The following is a 25,402-nucleotide window of genomic DNA, read 5'->3' on the forward strand; positions in this document are numbered from 1 at the left end:
TCTATTTCCCCAGCATCTTGTTGCTTTTTCCTTCTTTGAAAAGTCTTGTTTTTAATTCTAAAAAGGCCTGCCCTTTTCCCCCTTCTGAATATTTTAAAAAGTACATGTGAGTTAAATAGATTTTTAAGCAAATATATACCTAGAGGTTCCTCATAGTGGCTCAAAAATAGTTTGATACACAATAATTTAAAGGTAGATACTATTACCATATGTTAATTTTGCAATCTAGGCATAATAATACCACACATTAAATTTTGATGCAACGTTCTTTGGTAAGAGCTATTTGCTGATTCTATGCAACTTTCTTCTTAAGCTGGGAACCACGTGAAAGGAAGTGAGCCTTCTTTGACCCCTGCTCAATTCTCAACCAGAACTGGGTTTATGTGGTTAATTGGGCACTGGAGTCAGAAAGACCTGGGTTAGTAGACGTGTAATCTTTGGCAAGTCACTTGACATGACCTAAAAAGTTTTTCTGTCTTTAAAATAGGGAAGATGATCTCTATATCCTAAGGTACTGAGAGTATGAAATGTAGGAATGTAAGTAAACCATGAGCCTAAGCTCCTTGATTCCCATTTTCTCTGGAGGGGTGAGGAGGGCAAGAGTACCACGCCTAAGAGAATGGGCACCATGGGTTCGTGTGTAGGGTGAGGGGGATGTCTGTAGTAGATGTTAGCTATTATTATTATTTTCCAAGAAGAGATTTCATTCCCTGATATATTATGGCTTGTAAATGGATATTTTTCTGTTATGGATACTAGCAGGGATATAAGGGATCCTGCTGTTTGCAGAAAAATACCACTAAGAAATATGCTCATTAAGTGCAGAACAAGCTTGTCCTTGGGGAACTCACACAGGGCTGCTTCTGTTTCATGCAACCTCCCAGAAGAGTGTTATGGAGGAAACGGTAGCCAGCCTAAAAAAAATCAGGCCCAGTGTAATCCCAGCACTTTGGGAGGCTAAGGCAGGAGGATTGCTTGAGCCCAGGAATCAGAGACCAGCGTGGGCAACGTGGCAAAACCCTGTCTCTACCAAAAAGTACAAAATATTAGCAGGGCATGGTGGCATGTGCCTCTGGTCCTAGCTACTCAGGAGGCTGAGTTGGGAGAATCACCTGAGCCCAGGAGGTCCAGGCTGCAGTGAGCTGTGATTGCACCACTGCACTCCAGCCTGGGTGAAGAGCAAGACACTGTCTCAAAAAAAAAAAAAAAAAAAAGTTTAGAAGAAGGAAACTTGAGGAGATTCCACAGACACCAAACACAGCAATGGACTTTCTGCTTTACTTCTCTGTTTCCTACATTAAGCACCATGTTAATTATGAGAACAAGGTAGATTTAACATTGACTTGATCTATATTTAATTTCAAGAACTTAAAATAGCAACTGAAATAGCTTCATAGTTAATTGATAGATTTAAAATAATCTTCAAAAAATCTTTAGGACAGGCATAGTGGCTCACGCCTGTAATCCCAGCACTTTGGGAGGCTGAGGTGGGAGGATCACCTGAGGTGATGTGGTGCCTATTCACATTAAAGGTGGGTCTTCCTCTCCCAGTCCACTGACTCAAATGTTAATCTCCTCTGGCAACACCCTCACAGACACACCAGAAACAATACCAGCTATCCAGGCATCCTTCAATCCAATCAAGTTGACACCTAGTATTAGCCGTAATACTCTCCAATCTTTTTTCAGTGTATATATACATAGTACTTGACAAAATTGGGATTAGATTGTAAATACTTAAATTTTATAAAGAAAATGGCATCTTCATTTTTTTTTTCTGAGGCTGTTTAGTGATTATCTGACATTCCTGAACTCTGAGGGTCATTGTGAATCCCATTCAGATAAATACTGGCTTATTTGCCCAGAGTTCTAAATGGTTCTAAAAGCTACCATTGCAGCTATCCATAAAAGATAAATGGGAACTAAATTAGAGATCAGTTTAAGGGTTCTTTTTTTGTTTAACAGAAGAGAAACTAATTTTTTGTTAGTGCTTTATCCAAATGCGAAGTCTTTTATTTGTCAATAGACTACAAGCTCAAGAATCTTGTTTTATCTTCCTACCCCTTGGACATGCCTACTATATAATAAGTGTTGAATTATTGGAACGTTTTCAGAGCAGAGAAATAATTAGTAATTCTATAATCTGGATGCTGAATCAATCATAATGAGAGAGGAGAACATGAAAAATCAGTTGTGTAGACAGCTAAGGCTAGTCTTCAGAGAAGCAGCCTGCCTGAAAAATCACAGCTACAGGCAAAAATAGAGCAGCCTGGGGAAAACTCAGACTGCATCTGCACAGATAAGCAGGCAAGGTCCAGCATAGGAGCCTTTTGTTCTTTGTGTGATTAGCAGGCTTCCAGGAAAATGTTTCCTCCCCTCTCAGACATGAACAAGGGGGACTCCATAGGAGATTGCACTGCAAACAGAGGGGCTTACCTAAAACAAACCCACAGTTATTCAAATGAGAAAAAAAGCTATGCTTTGTGCTTACCTAGAGACATCTCACAGCTGTATAGACAGGTGGAGTTGTGAAGACAGGTTTCCAAATAAGAGAAGTTACTCAAACAGCTACAGGGATGAGAGGAGTTTCTTATATGAAAGCTTTTACATTCGACTGTAAAATGGCACCCCCCCTTGGGCTCTCCTCTCCACTGTGGAGAGCTTTCTTCTTTCACTTATTAAACTTTTGCTCCAACCTCACCCTTTGCGTCCATGCTCCTTAATTTTCTCAGTTATGACACAATAAGTTCAAATAACACCTTAGACAACGAGACCATGGACCCTGACCTATTTCAATAATATTGAAGCATTGGGCAGTTTGAAAGAGGAAAGTTCTCAACAGTTAGAAATTGTAGTGTGAGTTATCTTAATGATGGACCTTTGAATAGCATTGAGTACAGTGCCAATATCTGAACAAGGAAAATAATCATTGTATTTCCTTTCTACTTCATACAGTGTAATGGCTTCAAGTATTGCAACGTAGATGTCTGGTGTTAACGTATACAGTGTTGGCTGTTTAAAAAATGACCAGTAATTTAAAACAAATTAATTTTGAGAATCTAACATACCATTCATGAGTTAATTCTTTCTGACTGGTCTTCTCCATTCAGTTAATTTTGTTCCCTTCTGCCAGATTAATTTACTCTTTCAACAAATATTTTTTGAGTGCCTATTATGTGCTAGGCAGTGCTCAAAGTGTAGGGGATATGGTAGGGAACAAAACAGATAAAATTCCTTGTCTTCATGGAGGAGAAGACAATAAAATTTATGATAGGATTTCAGGAATTGATAAGTGCTATGAAGAAAATAAAAGCAGAGTGCCACAATGGAATGACTGTGCACCTGTGTGTGTGCATGCACACGCACAGTGGAACAAAAGAAAAGTGATTCTTCTTCTTTAGTACAGCTGTTGCATGGGTTTGAGTACTTTTGGCAGCTCCAGGAAACCCAAAGTACCTGTGGCCCATTGAGAAGGTGTGGCCCCTGCTGCCAGAGGCTTTAGGAGTAACCTACTTTCTACAGAAGAGCTCTGTGGTGCAGAAGCTGCCACATGGTAACAAGCACATGGTGCAGAAGACAAGCACAATGTCCTTAACCACAGATTACTTAACAACTCCACTTACTTTAAAGATGTTGAACTGATGAGAAAGTATTAGCTACGGCTCAATGTTGTATGTGAGAAGTACTTTGCAAACCTCTGAAACACTTTACACATACTGTTATCAGTCAAACTGGAAGTAGAATGTCCACAGTGCAGTGTAACAAATGTGACATAAGCATGAGTTAAGAAACAGCTGTAATTGGAAATATGAAAAAACATGCTTTATTTGTTTATTCCATTGTTCAGCTTCTCTTTAAATTCTTTCCACATAGACAAACTACTTGACAACAAAGTTTACTTAGTTTTCTAAACATTTGGGATCATCTCTAAAATTAAAAAAATTAATATTAAATGTAGGATCAAGGATTTCAACCATACAATACATTGCTTCTGGGGTCTGCTGTACTATTCCAGCCCTAGTGAATAGTTAATGCCTTGAACTATTCCTATCACCACAGGTTGCCAGGCCACCAAATAACGAAGCCAATCCAGGATTTGTCCGTAGAGAAAATGTGTGCGCTCCCAGCTAAATCTCAGTTAAGGAGGTTGTTCTGTATACAGCCAAGTAGCAGAAATATTCATAAATATTCATAAATGTCATTTGCAAATATAATAAACAGTGTAATGAATGGGTATTTCCTTTCTTGTTAATTCAGTGTGCTTAATTAAAAGCCCCTTATGTGAGTTTTATAGCATTATCGTTATCATTGTTACTTACACCACACCCAATTTCTGAAAATAAACTGAAGCTCTTTACAATAAAATCCCAAACTAGAAAACAAGAATCAAAGGCAAGGGTATATGCTAAAAGAAGGAAGAAGAGGGGAATGACTGTATTGGAAAACCAAGGATAGTGGAAGCTGCTCTAAATGAGCAAAAACAGCTCTGGGCTTTCCCGTAGTCATACACCAGAATGAACCCACTGTATATTACAAAGAGTAACACTGGTTCATCAGATAAGAAAGACCTTTTTCTGCTGTCTTTGATAAACTGTGCTAGGGAGCTTAATGAATGCACAGTGTTCCTGACAACAATTTTACAAACAAAATGACAGCTTTTTCACATGTAGTTTTTTCTTATATTGAGTTTCAATAAAAGAGTAGTACATGTTTTGTTCAAATTTACTTTCTCAAGACCACATAAAGAAATGAATTGCCCTTTGTTAAAGTATCATTTGAGGTGACATTTATGATCATATTATCAATTTTATAACAAAGGTTTATGCACTGAGGTTTTATAAGTTAATAACCAAAAACTGTTCTGGATTTGATATCCTCATTTTAGAAGAGGAATTCCGGGACAGTGGATGAACAGGAAGGTGGAAGGATCATCACACACCTTTAGCCTTGAGCTGTGCTTGAGTGGCACTGACTCACCAAGAAAGGCCAGGTCTGTGGATGGAGTGGGCACTGAAGAGCGTGGTCTCTTGCAATGCTATGGGCCTTGAGACCCAAAGATCCACTGATGCTGCCTCCTTCTCTGATGCCCTCCTTGAATCCCTCCCTGATCTGCAGTGCCCAGAGATGAGGGCATTGCTGCCAGTAGCCACTGTTAAACCATATGTGTAGGGTTGGTGAGGAACAGGGGAGCAGAGAGCAAGGAAGGTGATTCCTTTAGCATAGTAAAATTTAGCTGACTGTTACTTAGAAAGTACAGAAAGGCTGTCTCTTAGAGAAGAGATAGTACTTGGCAGGTTGATGCCAACCTCTCAGGGCTCTTCTGCTTAAGGGAGGATATGTTTTAATTCCATTCCCACCCCGCTTCCTGAACAAGATATACTATGGTCTTGAGATAGTGAGGTTGAAGACTAAGTCTTTCTAGTTAGCGCCAGGTGGGGGTCATTACCTTCCTGCGACCTTAATGTGACTTGACTTTATTCTGTTGTGCATCTCTGATGTCTATACAAATCTCAGCTGCTGCCAGAAGCTGACCAACTCTGTAGATCTTTATTTCTTTTCAATATTGTTATCACTAGTGTTTGGCCTAAGAAGAGATGATGCATGGCATGGAATTTAAAAAGCCAAAATCCAGATGGGGAAATAACTACTCATTTCTGGGAATAATAAAATTTGGTACACCCTAACATATTTAAAAAATAGTTTTCGGTACTCTAGTTCACATTTCAGCTTTTAAAATTTCAATTCCAATTTTTCTATTTATGCACCTATCCACCCACCCATCCAATTCACCCATTTATTCATCCATCAAATGTGATGCAATGTCTCATCACATTTCCACTACAGCCCTTAATGTGGAAAATATAGAACATAAAGAGTGGAATGTTCTCTGGCATTTAATTTTCTAACCAGAATAGTAATATAGGCACAGAGGAGAAAAGAGACCATAAATCATTTTGAAATAGATGGTTAGGGAAAACAGGAAATTTTCTGCTGGAACTATACAAAAATACTGAAAATTTTCATTGAAGAACATATCCCCAGAAACATTCAAGATAATCTCTTATAACCTTTTTGTTTTAAAGGATACGGATTACTGATCATCCTCTTCAAATCAACCTTCTCTTTGCAGTAAGGGCAAGTCTGCTTTTTCCCAACGATACACCAACCTCGGATGCAGAATTCATGAAAGCTGAAGCATCTTGTTAGGGAGGCTTGTAGATATGAAAAGGCAATGTCTGGTTCATGATGGTATGAAATGGTCCCATCTTCGGGGTCTAGTGGTGGAGTCAAGACTTGATGAGGCACATCGCTTTTTTCGGGAGGCTCTGTAAGGGACCTGACAATGACAGTGAGCTTGGAGTCACAGCTGCATTCGCTTTATGACCCTGAGGAATTTACTTAGCTTCTTGGCCTTCTTGCCTCACTTGATTCTGGTAAGAATTAGATTAGATAAAGAATGTGAGTCCTTTTTTTTTTCCCTTTACAGTGATGTCTTCCATAAGTGTATTGTTATACTTCCCCACCTGTTATTGTGCATTTCTCATGCATTTACTGAAGCATTTCTCCGTTCTACTTTTTGTGCATTATTCATTAGCTTCATGTAATCAGACTTGTCTTAGACAGTTAGACAAGTTAAAATTATCTGTGGTCATAAAGTTACAAATATTTCTATTAACTTCATAATTTTTTTCTTGACTTTTAAAAGTACTAATAAGGAGCCAATTATATTTAATAGAATATATGCCTACTAAACTTAACTTCTCAAACTCTAGGCATTTACAGATCCATTTATATACATCTCCTGGTCCAGAAAGTCTGACCCTTTTTCCCCAAACTTGAGAGTGACCCCAAGTGTTCTCACAGCACCAGGGACTTACTCTAGTGTGGCACGACTTTTGGCACTTACATGTTTCTCCTAGACCATGTGTTACCTGTAGGACTCTGTCTCATTCATTTCAGTGTCCTCAGCACCTTAAGCCATGCCTAAGAAATATTTATTGAATGAACATTTGAATGACTCCTTCAAAACTGATTATTTTTGGAAATATATATTTCCATGTTCCCTGATACTATGGATTTGGGCAAAATGAACTATAATGAAATCCATCCTATTGATTTGTTTATTTCTACAATCGCTGCTCCCCATGTGACTTTCTGGGCCAAGATCACATGATCTGACTGGCCTGCTACACACCCAGGTGAACAGCAACGATGTAGAAGTTCCCTCCCTAACAAATGGAGGAGCTTGGAGGTGTAGCAAGTCAAGGCCATGTATATAACTCCTCAGTATTAAATTTCAGTGTAACCAGGAGTTTCCATTATTTTGTTCTTGGGATTGGGGTCATTTTTGCAATATGCTTTAAAATAAAGTGGTGTATTATAACAAAGATTTTGAACCAAAACTCAAACAACCTTTCATTCAAAAGGGCTGGAATACAGCTCCATCTTCCACAGAGGTACAGAATTCAGGAGCCATTGAGCCAGCACTGAAATGTCCACATTCTCTCTAATGTTCTTTTTCATTTTCAAAATCTCAATGCTGAAAAACTTCCACACTGGCAGAACTGCTGCAGAGCAAGACTCAGATAACCCATCCTTGTTAATATGACTCATATTTGCCCATTTCTCACCAATATGACTCATGCTAAAATGGGCCATTAATAATACTCCCTGAAAAGCAAATTTAAAGGTGACTACATTTTAGATTATATATGCACACATGTACAACAATCCCTAAGGGCTTTTAAAGGTGGAGAGAGAAAATATTTCCATTTGCAAATGGCAGAAGGGGCTCTGTTCCAACATTTGAAAAATAAATCATATTTAAAACTAGGGCCAGACTTGGAAAATTGCTACAAAGAATGAATTTTTTGGGAAAGGTATCACACTGAAAAAAACACTACAGAAATCCACAAAGGGGTATCTTTGTGTTTCTTCCCTTAAGATTTTAAGTCTTATGTGTTGGAGTAAAGGTTCCTATTACTTTTGAGATGCATTTGGTCCAGGTTTTACTCTCAGGATTGAATAAGTGGAAACTGTCCAGATTAAACAGAATTGAATCATAGGTACTGGACACCGAGGTATGAGTGACTAAATTAAGTGAGATTTAGGCAAAAGACAGATGGTTTAACCATCTCATAATGCCAGAGCTTTGAACTAACTGGCTACATAGCGAGGACATTATTAAATTGATACTGTACTATAAAATAAAGATAAATGATGCCCTTTTTTGTATTTAGGAAGAATTAAAATACTGGCGATTGGCCAACCTAAGCCTAACTTTGGTATCCATAGCAAAAGTAGTATCCATACATGTTCAGGCAACACAGGTTGATTTGTTCAGGGGTCTCGATGCCAGCATTTTTCAGCACATTGCGGTTTTCCTTAATGGTTACTGGAGTCCCCATAGAATGCTGGTTTCCAAGCCCAGGCCATCTGATTCCTATCATACGAAGATCCCTCAGCCAATGGATAGCTATTTGGGATAGAACCCATTGGTAAAGGAGCCCAATGGTCCAAGAACAAATGTCCAAATTTTGGTCCCTGCTTTTGTAATCCAGGGTGTCTTGCTGCCTGTGGCTGTATCTTCTTCTAAAGACTGAAGTTGAGAAGGCTTGGTTTCCTCCCTTGGCTGTCCCCAAGACTACTGTTGCCACAGGTAGGTTCCTAGGATTATTTCTAGGCAAAGCACTCTTTGTATTTCTTGGTCTGCTAAGATTCAGACCTGGGGCTCCACTTGGATAGTCTTAAGATTCCCCCTGCACCTGATACTTCACTCTTTTTCTCACCTCCAAACCCCTTCTTTCCCTGATCTTTCTTGGCTATCTGCTTGCTTATGACTTCAACCAATTTCCCCTGCTAGCACCCTGCTCAGATACTGCCTTCCTGTCTATGTGGCATTAACAGTCCTCTTTAAAAAGGAAATTACTGGAGGAGGAGGAGGTTCACCTTAATTGGCAGTTCATTATTCAGCAGAAAGACCCAAAAAGAAAGACCGGGCGGGAGGATAAAGGATTGGGGTTTGGGCATGGAAGGTAAGCAAGATGGAGGAGATGGGGACAGGAGGAAGACAAGGAGGAAAGAAGGAGGGTTGCTGAAGGCCAAACGATTTCCTTTGAAAAGGATACACATGATTACAGGAAAGCTGGTAGGTGTTCTCAATGAGCCCTTCTTCATCAAGCTCCACAATGATCTTCTGCCCACAGACTGCACAGATATTGTCTGATAAGCTCCTTGTAGGCAACCCGCTGACACTGTAGAACTATCAGAGGAAATGGACAGAGCAGAGTCGGAAAGGAGAGCACATGCCACTCTCTGAATGCCAGGCACTGGGACAGGCAGCCCTTCGCACATAGAATCTCCACTGTGGCCAGGCATGGTGGCCCATGCCTGTAATCCCAGCACTTTGGGAGGCTGAGGCAGGTAGATCACAAGGCCAGGAGTTCGAGACCAGCCTGGCCAACATGGTGAAACCCTCTCTCTACTAAAAATACAAAAAAATTAGCCAGGTGCAGTGGTGGGCGCCTGTAATCCCAGCTACTCGGGAGGCTGAGTCAGGAGAATTGGTTGAACCCAGGAGGCGGAGGTTACAATAAGCCGAGATTGCACCACTGCACTCTAGACTGGGTGGCAGAGCAAGACTCCATCTCAAAAAAAAAAAAAAAAAAAAAAAAAAAAAAAAAGAATCTCCACTGCTTCTAAGATGGTTTAGAATGTGAAACACCGTTTCCTGTAAGAAGAATGCTACAGAGGGGTTAAGGTTTCCAGGCAAAAACCCATTGAATTCCAAATGGACCCAAAGCACATGGCCAATTATAACCTCTCATCTAACCTCCACATTGAGGAATCCTTTCACAGGAATCATTTTTATCCAGGGCTGGAGTTAAGAGGAAGCTTCAGAGGAAGCCTTTGAGTTAATCCATAGATTGGCCTTTCCCTTTATTGTCCTGGAGATTCTGACTCAGATCTCTGGAGTAAACCTAGGCATCTCTCTGTCATTTAAATCCCCATGTTTTAATTGGATGCACGCTGAGTAATCACCATTGGAAGGCAATGCATTTAGAACTTCACCTTGGGATATCTGCATCTTCCCGTACTGTGGATAAGGAGTGGTTCTCAATATTGGCAGCATATTAGAATCCCTAAGAAGCTTTTTTTTTTTTTTTTTTTTCCCCAAAGAAAATTATTTTATAATAGTTTTAGGTTTAAAGAAAAGATACAAAAATAGTACAGAGATTGGCTATATACCACATATCTAGTTTCCCTATATTATTATTAGACTGATTTTAAGGAATTGGCCCACACATTTGTGGGCAAGTCAGAAATTTGCAGGGCAGGTTGGCAGGCCAGCAGGTTGGAAACTCTGGCAAGATTGATGTTGCAGTCTTGAGGCAGAATTTCTTTTTCTCTAGGAAGCCTCAGTTTTTGCTTTTAAGGCCTTTGACTGATTGGCTGAGGTCTATGTGGAGTATTAAGGGTAATCTCCTTCATGTAAAGTCAATTGATTACAGATGTTAATCATATCTGCAAAATATCTTTGCATCAACATCTAGACTAGTGATTTTACCAAACAAATGAGTCTCATAGCATAGGCAAATTGACTCTAAAATTTAATCATCACAACCTCTTTAAGGGAGGAGAATTTACATAAATTATATGGAATTCTTCTGCACAGATTTGACTATTCTCTTCCACTTATTTATTCAGTCATTTATTGATATCAATGTGGACTCATGGATATTTATTTTATGCTTTGGGTTATAACCCAATACTACTACTATTACTATTTTGTTGCTCAAATTCCAGCTTTGGCCATTGGGAGCTCTTTCAGTTGGCCCCTGTGTCTCTTTGATATATCCCCAATCACTGTGGAGATCTTTTGTTTTGTTTTTAGCATTTTCTTGCTTTTGGTCACTATGAGACGCTCCAGGCTTATATTGTGTATTCTTCGCTCAGACCTATAATCAGCCATTTCTTCAAAGAGCCCCAGTTCCTTTTATTGTAAAATGATATTAGAAAACAAGATCTGGACACTCTGTATGTTCACTGTTGCTGGGGTGTCATTGTCCCTAGGACCTCTTAGCTGACAGAGCAAGGAATTCATCTGTACATACTAACACACATACACACACACACACAGATACACACACATATCTGTAAATATTTCTATATGTATCCATTATATCTATATTAAGCTAAACAATTATAATTACAGAATACATGTATGGTGGTATCAAAATTGTTAACCCATAGCCTTGTCAGCAACAACTTTATCAACTAGAGTACAGTGCTTATGACACAGTTTCTTTTGTTTTTAGTCTTATGATCTCCATTCATTTCAAAGTTACTTAGGTCAGCACCTTTTTTTCCCACCCCTTTCAATGAGGTTATTTCACACATTTTTAATATGGTTAGATTCTTTTGGCATGATCTGAATTCTATCCTTGGATTCTCTGACTTCCTAAATTATTTTTTAAATTTTCATAAATTTAAGGTTCACACTTTCTATGGATTTTGACAAATGTATAGTTGTTATGTATCCACCATTATCGTATCACACAGAAGAGTTTCACCACTCTAAATTTCCTGTGCTTCACCTATTCAACCATGCTCCTTCCCTAAAGCCTTGGCAACCACGGATCTGTTCAGCAACTCTATAGTTGCGCCTTTTCTAAAGTGTCATATAGGATGCAGTTGTACAGGATGCAGTCACACAGGACGGAGCCTTTTCAGACTGGCTTCTCTCACTCAGCAACATGCGTTTAAGATTCACCCCATGGTTTGGATGGCTTAATAGCTCATTCCTTTTCCTAAGGACTTTTTTTTTTTTTTTTTTTTTTGGAAGCAGATGTACTGGTTCTACTCCCAGAGATTCTGACTTACTTGCTCTGGTGTGGGGCTTAGGCACTGATATGGGAATGGAGATTGTATCTCCTTACCTCAGTCACAAGAACATGCGCAAGTGTCTGTGGACACACAAGCGCGCGCACACACACACACACACACACACACAATCCCTCATTAATCCAAGTCACTGGTGGCTGTACCCATGGCTTGAGGCAGTGGTTTTTGTAGATTTGGTAGCTGGAATAAACAGACAGGATGACAAGATGTTAAGAACTGGTCGGGTTGGATCAGGTGAGAAGTTTCCCAAAAGCTGGTGCTTACAGACTTGGTTGTCTTGCCAGGTAAAGTCTCTTCTTCCTGGTCCACTTGAGAACAGCCACATATAATTCTAATCTTCCTTTTCTGTCCATAAACACAAGAGGCTTTGGGAATTTTCCAAGGAGTATAACTTCTGTTTTTTGTTGGAGAAACTGGGAATTAAAATGCTCCTTCCTGTGCTCACATTAAACCTTATAAGAAAGGCAGTTGTATTGTTCCAGCATTTCACCACAGAATTTGGGTTGCAGGCTTTAGGAAAAGAGTAAGATAGAGCCTATGGTGGAGGGGAAGGACAAATGCGGTGGGGAGGAAGTCAAGGTCATAGCCACTTAGGTCCTGCTCCAGAAATGGACGGAACACTCTAAAAGTTCACCCTTTTCTTACTACTTACGTTTTTTTTTTCTTTTTTTTAAAAAAAATTAATTTAATTTAAAGTTCTAGGATACATGTGCAGGTTTGTTGCATAGGCAAATGTGTGCCATGGTGGTTTGCTGCACCTATCAACCCATCAGCTAGGTATTAAGACCCACATGCCTTAGCTGTTTTTCCTGATGCTCTCCCTCCCGCTCCCCTGACAGGCCTCAGTGTGTGTTGTTCCCCTCCCTGTGTCCATCTGTTCTCATTGTTCAGCTCCCATGTACACGTGAGAACAGGCAGTGTTCGGTTTTCTGGTCCTGTGTTAGTTTGCTGAGGATAATGGCTTCTAGCTCCATCCATGTCCTTGCAAAGGACATGATCTCATTCCTTTTTATGGCTGCATAGTATTCCATGGTGTATATGTACCACACTTTCTTTATCCAGTCTATCATTGATGGGCATTTGGGTTGTTTCCATGTCTTTGCTTTACACTCATTTTCCACTTCACATCTGGCTGTGTACCAGGAGACACACATAGAGGACAGAGATGTGGAATTCTTGAAACTACTAAGTCATTCCTAGAGCTCTTAGTTTGTAAGTTTTTAGGAGATATGCATGAGTCAGACACAGATAAATGCCCTTGATATCTGAATCAGGAATACATCTAACTAGAAAGTATGTCCATTCTGAATTTTAATCTTAAAAGAGTTCAAAAAAAGAAAAGAAAAACAACTGTTAGGGATTAAAAAAATTCTAGGTAATAGTATAGAGTCAGAATACATCTAGCACACTTTTTATATCTTGTACTTCTATGCTATATAATGTAACTGGTATTTATAAGTATTACCCAGAGGCACTGTTGATTCTGAACTGTTTTATGCAGCATCAAATATAGTTTTTATTTGCATTAGACAGTGTTTCAGACAGAGCTAAAAGGTTTTAGTTATTGTTAATGTTTTACTAATCCTTAAATGTTGGCAATTGGAGTGTGCTAGATACAATAACACAAATAATTTGCATATTTTATTTTAAAAGATGCCTTATTCCACAAGTATCCTATATACATATGACATGTATTTTCCAATTAATTAACAGAGACAATGTTTTGATGCAAGGAGAATTCAGGGAACAACTGGGCTAAGTGAACTAAAATAGTTCCAAAGGAAACGGTAATCAGTATATGGAGAAAGACTTATTTATTTCTGAAAATGGATGCGACATGTAAGATGAGACCATTTCTCCACGTGTCATAAATGGTTTCAGAAAATGAAAGCAACACTTACCCCTATAGTGGAAGCCATGTAGTCTGAGCAGATCTCGGCAAAGTCTCTCCCCATTACTCCATAGTAGAGGCCGTAGAACAAAGACACAATACCAAAATCCATGGAATCTCTAGCTTTGATTCTGTTGAAAACAACAGTATAAGGAAATAAGAATGTGGCATATTTCAAAACAGCTGGAGTTTGGAAAATATTTCCTGTTGATAGTATCTAAGAGAACCTTGTGAGTATTTTTTTTTCATTTTTTTGTTTGATTTTTCTTTTTTTAAATGAAATAATTTAAAATTCTCTAAATTTCCCTCAAATTGTAGCACTCAGTGCCAACTGGACAAAGGAATTCTTGAGACAGCTTTCAAGCGCTTCTTAGGACTGCAGTGCCTAGACAAGCTGACTCTGACCAGTGGTTTCAGGCTCAGCTACAGGTAGGCCTCAGCAGCTTGTAACAGTTTCCATCTCCAGGCCACACCCCAGGTAACTCCAATGGGTAGATAACATTAAAAAGTACTAGAGCAATAGTTCTCAGCCCTAAACATAGATTAGAATCACCCGGGAAAATTTAAAAGCACATTGACACATGGGCCCACCACCAAGGACTGGAGTTTAGTTGATCTGGGTTGGGGTCTGGACAGCAGTATTTTTGAAGAGCTTGTCAGTGATTGATTCTTTAATACAGCAAGGATTGAGTATGTCTGCTGTATAACTTAGATTTTTGTAAAATGCTTTCCAATGATCTTTCCTAACAAGTGCTTGAGATAGATATTATCACCCCCACTTTGCATGTGAAAACATGGAGACTTAGAAAACATTATTTGCTTGACACAACAATTGGTACATCACAAAACCACAAATCAAGCTCATATCTTGAAGCCCTTGATTACCATGCCAGAGTTGCTATGTACAAACTGAAAAAAACTTTTTGCAAGTTAAATCACATTTCAATTATACCAGGATTCTTTGTGATCATCCCCCCACCCAGTTTTTTTTTTCTCTTAATCGAAAGATCTCTTTTAAAAGTGAATAATGTGCCCTAAATTTAATTTGTGAATCTAAATAATTGCACATTTGTTTTGCTCTATCTATAAAACAATCTCAAATACCAGCAGTGAGCCTTGGTGGTTCTGATTGATTCAGGGAAGGGAGGAAAGTGTGGACAAGAGTTGGGTAGTCTGTCTCTAAAACCTATTTCTGTTTTCTGTTCATTGCAGGAAGAAATGGTGAAGGCAGACAGCTTTGTAGATTTAGAAGGTACAGATTTTTGGGTGATATGAACTGAGGCTTCCAACACATGTGGTAGCTTCATCCTTTCAGGATTTGTCTGGGTATATCTGAGAATTAGGACAGTGGGGGAAATGAAGAGTATCTTCCCTCCATGTCCAGGGAAATATGTATTTATAATTTTATTGATAAAAAGTACAGTAACACACTTGTGGCCCTAGGAAAAAAGCTTAATACAATGATAATCATCAAGTAGTGAAAACAGAATAGTTACTTTTCTGAAGGGTTAAGTTTTTGGTATGCCTTACTGTAGGAAAATTCATGAATGAGGATCTTGAAATCTTATGAGGTAATAGTCTTGGAACAGCTATCGTTCCTAGTGATTTCAAAAAAATTCTTATGAGTATTTTTATGTTCACTAAATAAACCAGTATAGAGAGTATGTTAACAAAGATATTACAGTGTCTTTCTATATCCTAGCCTAGCAATAATAGATCTGTACAATTACTTTCTACCCCTTTTCTGCTAGAAAATGTTAGATGCTCCCACTCTGAAAGTTTTATGAAATGCTTATAAAATCAGATTGCTACACTGCCCTAGGGAGAGCCCTTTCACCCAGGGCTGACTCTCCCTCCAACTGCCTTCCCTATTTTCTGAGTAAAGGATTGATGATCTCTCCTTTTCAATTTCTGTTATGGTCCCAGAAGTTTAGAGTAACTTTGATGTGAGAGCTATTCTGGGGGATTTGTATTTGAGCTGCTTTCCATAGGTACGCTTTGCATACCATAGTGTGGTATGTCTTCAATCCCCTTTCCAGGACACAGGCTGGTTACTCAGCCTCAGTTGTGCCCCTGAGAATGCCATCCACAGCATGTCTCAGCAACCACCTTAAGTGGGAGCACAGCTCTAGTCAAAGTAGTGGTTATCCCAACTTTCTTTGTCTCTCCCTAGACTTTCTTGCTCTTTTATACCTTTACTTCTCTTTCAATTTCTTTTTTAAAACTCCCAATCTATTAAACAATAGATATCGACATGTTTTCTATCCTTCAAATCTTTTTTATTTGTTTATTTGGTTTCCCAGCTTATATTTTTTTCCAATTAAAATTATTTTTGAGACAAGGTCTGGCCATGTTGCCCAGGCTGGTCTTGAACTCCTGGCCTCAAGCAATCCTCCCACCTCTGCCTCCCAAGTAGCTGGGATTACAGGCACGAGCCATGGCACCCAGCCTCTTGCAATTTCTAAGCATTCACTTTTCCTCCTTTTCCAAGTATCCCCAACACAAGGCATTTCATGACTATCAGAAACCAAATTCAAGAGAGCAGTACTGTCCAATGGAAATACAGTCACAAATACAATTTTAAATTTTCTGTAGGTGCATTTAATATGTCAAACAACAACAACAACAAAAAACAGGTGAAATTAATCTCACTGATACATTTAAATTCTATCATTTCAAAATGTAATTGATATAAAAATGTTTTTTATGTAAGTCTTTGAAATTCAGTATGTATTTTACACCTACAGTACATCTTATTTCATATTTTAGGTGTTCATTAGTCACATAAGCTAGTGGCTACTATATTGGACAACATAATTCTAGTGGTTTTAGATAAGAAGATATATATAAAAGGAGATCTAGGTACTTGAGAATTTCGTAGAAGAGAAATTAGTTTAGTAAGAATTACTCTAGCACAATTGTAGGTCCACTCTTAATAGTAATCTTTTAAATTTGCAGACCCAATATAAATTCTCCTTAAAGCTCCTAATTTTAAAAAATTATTTTGTAGGGTGCTTCTTTCTTCCCTTTCTATTGGTTTTCCCCAGACAAGACTATGTGTGGATATGTACTATAAAACATGTGTGCATGGAAAATTGTAGGGCCAGATGCTTCCGGATTAAGAGAACATGACCAGGTGAGTGTGCCACGCAAGTGCTTGGAGATATTAATGTCTTAATTGGAGACACTTACTTGAAAAACAGATTGAATCCACACATTGTAAACATGATCGCCAAGTAACCCACAACACCAAATGCATAGCTGAGTTTGTAGATCAAAAGAAACCATTTGTAGACCAACCTGTGGAGTGAAAAATGGGGAGAAACACAGAACGTGGCATTATTAGAAAATATTTTGGCTTTTTCAAAGACTTATAAATCAGTTTTTAGTTTCTAAAATTATATTTATAACACACAGAACAGATATGTATAGCAATAAGCATTATATGAATAGAACTATCATGCTTATGTGTTTCTGTGTATATGCATATGTGAATTCTTTTTAAATTTGTCTACATCCCTCAGATGCTTCACTTAAAAATAGCCTTCAGGAAAGGTTACTTTTTCTGGGACCCTGCCTCCCCACACCACCCCCTTCTCATTTGGTCCTAGGGTTAAGCTTGAGTGGTTTCAGCAGGAGTGCCTTGGAGGTGAACAAAAAGTGGGATGAGAAGTCAAAGGGAAGTCCAGACCTTCTTCCCCAGGAGTTTTTCTTCCCTCTTGTTCCGTTGCCCCTTTTTCCCCAGCCCCAGTGCAGATATCACCAATAGTGGGCCCAGCCCTCATCCCATTTCCCCTCCACCCAAAGAGCCCTCCCCTAGCCCAGGGGATGAAATGACGGGTGCCCCAGGCTACTTCCTTCTGCTGTGTGGAAGGGTCCTGTGTGTACCCCAGCACCCTCTGTGACCTTCTAAGGCCTTTCCTTGTTCCCAAAGGGTCTAAGTGGAGAAGGAAAAGGATGAGGATGGAGGGTGATTGGAGAGAATATAGAAGGAAGCCCTCCCCTCTGCTGGTTTCCTTTTTCACTGGCAGTAAAGGCCCTTAGAAAAAAACTACAAGGACCACGTGACAGCTTCATGTCTAGGAAGACGGGGGAAGAGGTTGGGAGCCCAGTTCCATTCTTGGAGGGCCACAGCAGAGGGGCTATGCCCATTGGTACAAGAGGTGGTAGATGGAAAAGCTGGGGGCTTATCTTTGTTGCTCAAAGAAAATGAAGAGGTGGCTGGAATGCTGCTTACAAGGGTGTGCAATGGCAGAAGGCCCTGTTTGCCTCACAACCCTTTCCCTGCACATCCTCTTGGAGTCTCTTTTCTGCCTTTCGTCCCAAACTGCATTCGGAATCTTGTTCCAGAGATTTAGCCCCACCCTCTCACCCCCAAGCCCCGAGCCCTGTCTCTGACTCTCTCACCTCCCCCCGCTCACTCCCTGTTGGAGCCACTGTACCAAATGCTTAATATCTATGATATTACTAGTGTAAGGTTTCAATGTGATTTTAATAGGTGCTCTGTTTCACTGAGTTCCAGTCAGAAGGGATCTTCTAAACATTATGGTTTAAATGGGTTATGGGCTAGCCCATGAAATGAGTTGTCATATACATCACTTCTATGGTGAAATGCCTTCTGCACTTCAAGCAACTGATATTCAAGGACAGTCTGTGCTGCCACCTCCTCCACCAGGTGTGATCCTGCCCCGGGGGGCAGTAGGCAGGGGTGAGCTACATGGGGGAGTGGGCAGGGGTGAGCTACGTGGGGGAGTGGGCAGGGGTGAGCTGCATGGGGGAGTGGGCAGGGGTGAGCTATGTAGAGACAGAAACTTGCATGGGCTGCAGAAGTTTGCTCAAATTACTGTGAGGCTGTGTGGCCTCAAAAGGAAGCCAGAGAAGGCTTTTGGGGTCTTTCTGCCACAGTGACTCTCGAGCCATGGGTTCTTTTCATTTGTCAGTACTGAGCAGCTTAGATCATTGCTCAGAGCAGCCAGATCAAGGCAGAAGTTTATGTTGCTAAAAGTGGTGATGATGGAGAAACAGGCAAGCTCTGAGAAGGTCCCCTCTACTGGGCCCCCAACGCCTGCCAGTACCAGAATATGGTTCCTTGAACTCCACACACACTGGTGACCCATCTCCCTGCCTGAAGGGGCCTCTCTCAAACTTCTGCCAGCATTAGAGATGTTCTAGGACTAATAACCTTTAAACGGCAGGGTTTCTCTGTGCAAAGCGGTTTGTTGAGTGAATGAAGCCATAGCATGCTTTTGGGAGCAGGAGCTTTGTAGCCAAGTAGTTCTTTGGTCTGATCCAGGGCTTTGCTGCTTACTGCCCATGAGACTTTGGTCAATTTACTTGGCATTCCTTCCTATGATTGTCTAATTTATAACGTGAGGATGATAACACTAGCTCCTAAAGTTATTGTGAAGATTGTGTGAGCTAATGTATTGATGTTTATTGACTTGGCACACTAAATGCTCAATATGTCATATCACTGTTATGGATGTGTTCGATTTTCCAAATCTCAAGTCCCCCTTCTCCTGCCATTTCCATGCTTATTTGGGGAACCTATTTTCAGGATCAGTAGAGTCCAGAACTTCCTCGCTACCCAGACTTACACTGTAAGGCAGATAAGCCAGATAGGAGATTGTGTAACTGCTTCAGAGCAGCCTCCAAAAGAAAAGCTTGGTCTTGGGTTGGATTTGATGTGATCCAGCCCAGCTCTTTGTGGCTAGTGTTTGTGTGTGTGTGTGTGTGTGTGTGTGTGTGTGTTTGAGGTAGAGTCTTGCTCTGTTGCCCAGGCTGGAGTGCAATGGCGTGATCCTGGCTCACTGCAGCCTCTGCCTCTGGGTTCAAGTGATTCTCCTGCCTCAGCCTCCTGAGTAGCTGGGATTACAAGCACCTGCCACCACACCTGGCTAATTTTTGTATTTTTAGTCGAGACAGGACTTCACCATGTTGGCTAGGCTGGTCTCAAACTCCTGACCTCAGGCGATCCACCCACTTCGGCCTCCCAAAGTGCTGGGATTACAGGCATGAGCCACCACGTGTGTGGCTTATTTCTGACTCTGAACTTCACTGCTTGCCAGACAAACCAACTGTAGTTGAGAGGAAATTCACTTCCCCTTCTCTGGGCACCCTATCCTGAAACAACAGCTTGATGTGCTCTCAGAGAGGAACAGTAGGCTTTGAACTGCTGGTGCTCTCCAGCACTCCTCTCCACTGCTCTCAGGTCTGCCTTCTACAGCAATGCTGATTTCTTCACCCAGCTCCCCTCACCTGTAATGAAGTCCTCTGCTTCCAAATGGAAGATAGTTAAAATGTGACTCACCTGTAATACAATAAGTAAGCAAAGATCCATGATAATTCTGGGGCCTATTGCCTCTTACGCACAGGAGCTCCATCCTGACTGCTCTTCTAGAAGAGGCCCTACTTCACCTTGCTCACTGATGTCTCTTCAAATGGCAGCTAAGTTTGCTTTGTAATGTCAGTGGAGCCTCTTGACTCTAAGACGACTATCCTTTAGGGCTTGGAGTTGTGCAGGCAGGAAGAAGCTGAGAGGACATGCTTTGGGCATGGGAAAGAGAGTGGACATATGCAAGCCATAAAGGGTAATAAGGCAGCATTTGGGTATTTCTTGTAATAAAGTTCCTCTGCATTGCATGAACTGAAGTGCACAAAAACACTGCCTTTAGGTAGGGTAATTCATTATACAGTGGATAGGCAAACCATTCTCACAGAAATACAACATAGATTATATCCAGGGGATGAAAACAAGCACATTTTGATTCATCCCAAACTCAGAGCACTTTCACAAATCTTAAATAACTTAGAATATTTTCTAAGAAGGAGAAAGGTACCATACATTCACTTTACTGATTGATAAGCCAGACACTACAAGGGCTGTCCGAGACCCCATATTGGCCAGTTTATAAGGTCTCCTACCAGCACCCCAGACCTCTTCCTTTTTAGTTTACTGGAACTAAACTAAAATACTCATAACATGAATTCATGTATTTGGATTTCCATTTTTATCATCACATTTATTTATCTGATTTCTCATTGGGTATTTTTCCTTCTCCTAACTTGAAGGAAAAGTTGACATACGTGTTTCCTACTTTTTTAGAGGATGAAAACAAATGTCTAAATAATCATAAAAGTATTTCACTGGAGCTTATGATGTATTCTCCCAAAAGGTCAAATTTAGCATTGTTTTATTACTATTTTCCATTTTATACACTTTATCTCATTCCAGTTTTATCTTGATGAGGTTTCGGATTTTACCCACAGAACAGGGAGTGCAAAAGCAAGCCTGCGGGCGCAGTATGTGAAGATAAGCACTTCGGAAAGATTTGTGAACAATACAATGGAGTTATACACATCTTTGGAGGCTGACAATGGTCATTAAAGTGACCATTGGAATATTAAAGCATCATTTGTTATTAGAGTAATAAGTTGTCTATGACTTATGATTTATCATATATTTTCAGGTTGAAACACAACTTTCAACTCTTGCTTTATTTTAAAATGTGTGACACAACGTATAGTGGAATAAAGCAAAATGCTGAGGTAAAAATAAACTTGCAAATAATGCTCTAGAAATTTTAAACAATAGTTTCACTTCCCTTTCTTCTGCATTTCACTAGCTAATATCTGAAGTAATAAATTTTACATGCATATCTGAACTGCCATTAAATAATGAAGGCAAACTAACAGCAGTGTAGCTAATTTCTCAAGAGTTTTGCTACCAAAGGTAAAAGACAAGTAAAAGAAATGTAACGCCCCCACTCCCCAACCCAGGAAAATGGCTATAAAATATGCTTTTTAATATTTAAAAGAAAGGGGCTCCTGGGGAGAGAATGTATGGAATACATACCGTGGTGTCCTTCCTGAGAGGGGTTTTCGGGTAGCTCTGAAGAGGATGTAACTGGTAATAACGGAGAACATCCCCCACATAGACAGAAACCGCCACCAGTATAGTTTTATCGTGAAATATAAGGGGACAATCCACATCTGCAACAAGGTCACCAGCTGTCATAGAAATGAACAGAAAGTCTCTTTCAATGACCAAGTGCCTGAATGGCATCTCCATTATTAAATGAGTCCGAAGCATCTCTGGGAGAACCACCTTCACCATCATGTCTGTACCATGCAACTGCTTCACCATCAAACTGTAAGCTTCCTTAGACAGGCCAGGCCATGGAAAGTACGGGCACAATTGTCTGAAAATTCCAATGGGAAACAATCCAAAATCCCCGCCTTCTGTCACTTCCTTTCGTCTGACTATTTTAGATGGGGCCTCCACAGAGATGTGATTTTGGACAAGGGAGCCTCACTTTAGTTGTATAATTGGGGGTACTGATGCTTGCACTGCTTCCCTGCACTGACTGAGGCGGGGTTCAAACAAGATCAGGAATGGAAAGCACTCTGAAAACCATACTGCACTACACAGAGCCCAGGGGCTTTGTTTCTGTCATGTGCTCGTATGAAAGTGACAGCAATGTCAAAGGAGGAAGTGGAGGTCAGAGTTTCAGAGAAGCCCCTGGGATTGTCTTCTGCCCGCAGTCCCTGGGCACTCTGCAAGGTTTCCTGTTCATTTGGTGCATAAATCCTTGGTGACCTATGCCATTGACCTGAGTCCAAGTAGCCTTCAGAGGGTCCTTTAATCTGGTGCCATTCCCATAGGTCAGGGAGCAGGGCAGAGTGAACTGTCTCTGGGTCACTGATGTGATATGGTTACCATAGCTACCCTCCTACTTTTCAAACCAGGCCAATACCAGCTAGTCAACCCTCTTGGGAAAAGCAGACAGCTTTAATCAATAGCAATATCCTTTGGTCTTTTATGTTTTCTCGCATTCAGACTAACCACCTGTTATTTGCTCAGAATGAATATAAGGGGAATGGCAAAGAGGTTTTTGTTTCAAGGGTGTACATTAACTAAGTTTTAGTGACATCCTGCAGTGCTTTGTTGAGGATTCTGAGTCTGGATCCTGCTTTAGTGGTAGAGTCTTATGATCAGTTAATGAAGTCTGCCAGCAATGTGGGAAGAGTGGTTAGAGCTTGCTTATCGCATATTCATCATCCTGAGTATTAAAAAGGCTGCTGCCATTTGTTTTCTTTACCTTCTCAACCTTCGCAATAGAAAAGGGAGGCTTAGAACAAAAGATCTATGGATATATTGTTGGGTCCTTTAAATAGGTCTTGGTGATAATAGTCTAAGGTCAATAACCAAAGCTCTTGGACAGGACTTCAAGATAGAAATGAGAAAGGCAAGGCCACAGCCATTCTTCTTTCAGTATCAGATAAGAAGATATTTCCCAGGCTCATCATTCTCCTTTGATGGCTTCATCCTCATAAATGATCTGAAGTCTTCTTCGAATTGCTCTGAATCTTCTTTCAGAGAACCCTAGAGTTGCTATCATAGATATGCACTTGAACAAAAACATACACGGAGCAAGTCTGAGGTGAGTATCTGAGGAGTTCGGGAGCAAATCCTATAACTTACATTTTTTTTTTTTTTAACTTCAAGGAATACTTTCAGGGGGAAAAAAAAACTCTTTACTGTTGCCTCCATTTATCAGATAACTGCTTTAATTTTCCATCCTACTTTGTGGGTGTGGAAAATGAATGAGTTAGCACCTTTATGAAACTGATATAAATACACGTACATACATAGGAAAAACAAGCTTTACTCAAGGAAGTAGAATAGTTTTTAAGAGGACCCAAAACCACATGCTAAGTAACCAAGACTCAAAGATGTGCTTACTTAAGCATTCAGCAACTTTGACCCTCTGCTATTGACAGTAAAAGTATGCAGCACCATGGCCAGGTGTGGTGGCTCATGCCTATAATCCCAGCACTTTGGGAGGCTGGGGTGGATGGATTTCTTGAGCTCAGGAGCTTGAGACCAGCCTGGGCAACATGGCCAAACCCTGTCTCTACAAAAATTAGCCAGGCATGGTGGTACATGCCTGTAGTCCCAGCTACTCAGGAGGCTAAGGTGGGAGGACCACCTGAGCCCCTGAGGTCGAGGCTGCAGTGAGTTGGGATTGTGCCACTGCACTGGGTGACAGAGTTAGACCCTGTCTTAAAAAAAAAAGTGTAGCCCCTTAACAAAAATCTCATCAGCATATTGGTCATTTATTTTCTGTAGCTGATTTTGGAGATAGTTCTCTATCATAAATTATGCATTTGCTGACTTAAAAGTTCACTTCTGGTGAACTTTTAAAGAAGGAAATGGACATGAACTTCATCTTTCAAAGTCTGATCATCTGTTATTTGCATTTGTCATCTATTTTAAGAATTTGATTCATTTTTACATTTCCCCATAAAAATCCTGGAGTTTTTTTAAAATAAAAACTTGAGTTGGTTCATTTTAACTCAGTGGAACTATTATGCTCTTATTTTTGTACTTTAGATCTAAACCAAAATATAAGACTAATCAATTTCTTCTAATCTATGGAGTTACAATCCATGATAGTTTGGAGCTATAGCTGGACTATATTTTAATAAAACCAGTTCTCTTCCTATAGATCTATAAGTATGAACAATTTCTAGAAGACGTCAAATTTCTCTTGATGCCTAGATTTAATTAATAGTGAATAACAATATTCAATGCACAGACATGTTACTTTTAAAAATAGACTTTGGAGATCAAAAAGGAAAAGAAAGCAAAAAATCATTTGAATGTATTATGTATGCAAATATTTTATTTCTTAACTATCTTTAAAATGCAAGCCAGCACCATATTTTCTCAATATATGAAGGGAAAGTTCAGAAATTTGCTCTGTGAATTCAATGATTGCATGGGTAGTCATTTTGAAATGAGAGACACATTTCATATCAATTTAAAAGATTCTTTAACCATGTCCAGAGTAGTTAAAAGTTCTCATTTTAAATAGTAACTGCCATATGTGAAATGTAGGAATGCTGTCCCTCATAAACAAACACATGAAATACGTGAAATCGAGGCACATACATGGAAAGAAGGAAGCCTGGCATCTGGAACTCATTAATAATGCCACAGGGGTCACCATCTGGGCATGTGTGTATAAAACACATCTGCACTACTGGCGACGGGTAGCTCATGCATCTGGATCACATCACTCACATTCTCCCCAACCACATATCATAGCAGGAGGAATTTCCTGATGAATCAGATGCTGCCCAAAAGTACCATGTTTTTTTTTTGGGTTGCCATGCACATAATGAATCTGAAAAGAATTACAGATCAAGCCAAAACAAAGATATCTTTCATTTGTCTAATTGTACAGAATGATGAATGGGCCGTGCAATATTAAAAGAAAGAAGGAAAGAGAAAGAAAGAAAGAAAGAAAGGAAAAAAGAGAGAGAGACAGAGGGAGGGAGGGAGGGAGGGAGGGAGGAAGGAAGGAAGGAAGGAAGGAAGGAAGGAAGGAAGGAAGGAAGGAAGGAAGGAAGAAAACAAGGGAAAAAAATAAATAAATTATGTGTGTTCATTTCCTTTGCACTGCAAATCCCAAACTATCTGCAATCATTTGTGTGTGGAGGGTGGTGGGATGGTGGAGGGAGGGCAGAGGTGTGCTCAGAGGTAAGCAGAAAATTATCATAAAAATAAACAGGAAACAATGCTGCTATCAGTAAAAGACA

The 25,402-nt window shown here is 40.0% G+C and overlaps 1 protein-coding gene across 2 annotated transcripts in view; it reads right to left on the minus strand.

Moving 5' to 3' along the window:
* Positions 1 to 3,800: 3,800 nt before the first annotated feature.
* The window catches only part of RNF175 (ring finger protein 175), a 49,842-nt gene continuing 28,240 nt past the window's right edge, over positions 3,801 to 25,402 (minus strand). For both annotated transcript variants that reach the window (XM_001088194.5, XM_078002381.1), the window contains 6 exons: positions 21,651 to 21,805; positions 16,988 to 17,095; positions 13,806 to 13,926; positions 9,129 to 9,262; positions 6,089 to 6,190; positions 3,801 to 4,127 (listed from right to left, as the gene is read on the minus strand). In XM_001088194.5, coding sequence (XP_001088194.1) covers positions 4,007 to 4,127; positions 6,089 to 6,190; positions 9,129 to 9,262; positions 13,806 to 13,926; positions 16,988 to 17,095; positions 21,651 to 21,805 — 741 coding nt within the window. In that variant the 3' untranslated portion in view covers positions 3,801 to 4,006. The remainder of the gene's footprint in view (positions 4,128 to 6,088; positions 6,191 to 9,128; positions 9,263 to 13,805; positions 13,927 to 16,987; positions 17,096 to 21,650; positions 21,806 to 25,402) is intronic.

Source organism: Macaca mulatta, chromosome 5 (genome assembly GCF_049350105.2).
Source record: "Macaca mulatta isolate MMU2019108-1 chromosome 5, T2T-MMU8v2.0, whole genome shotgun sequence".
NCBI lineage: Eukaryota > Metazoa > Chordata > Mammalia > Primates > Cercopithecidae > Macaca > Macaca mulatta.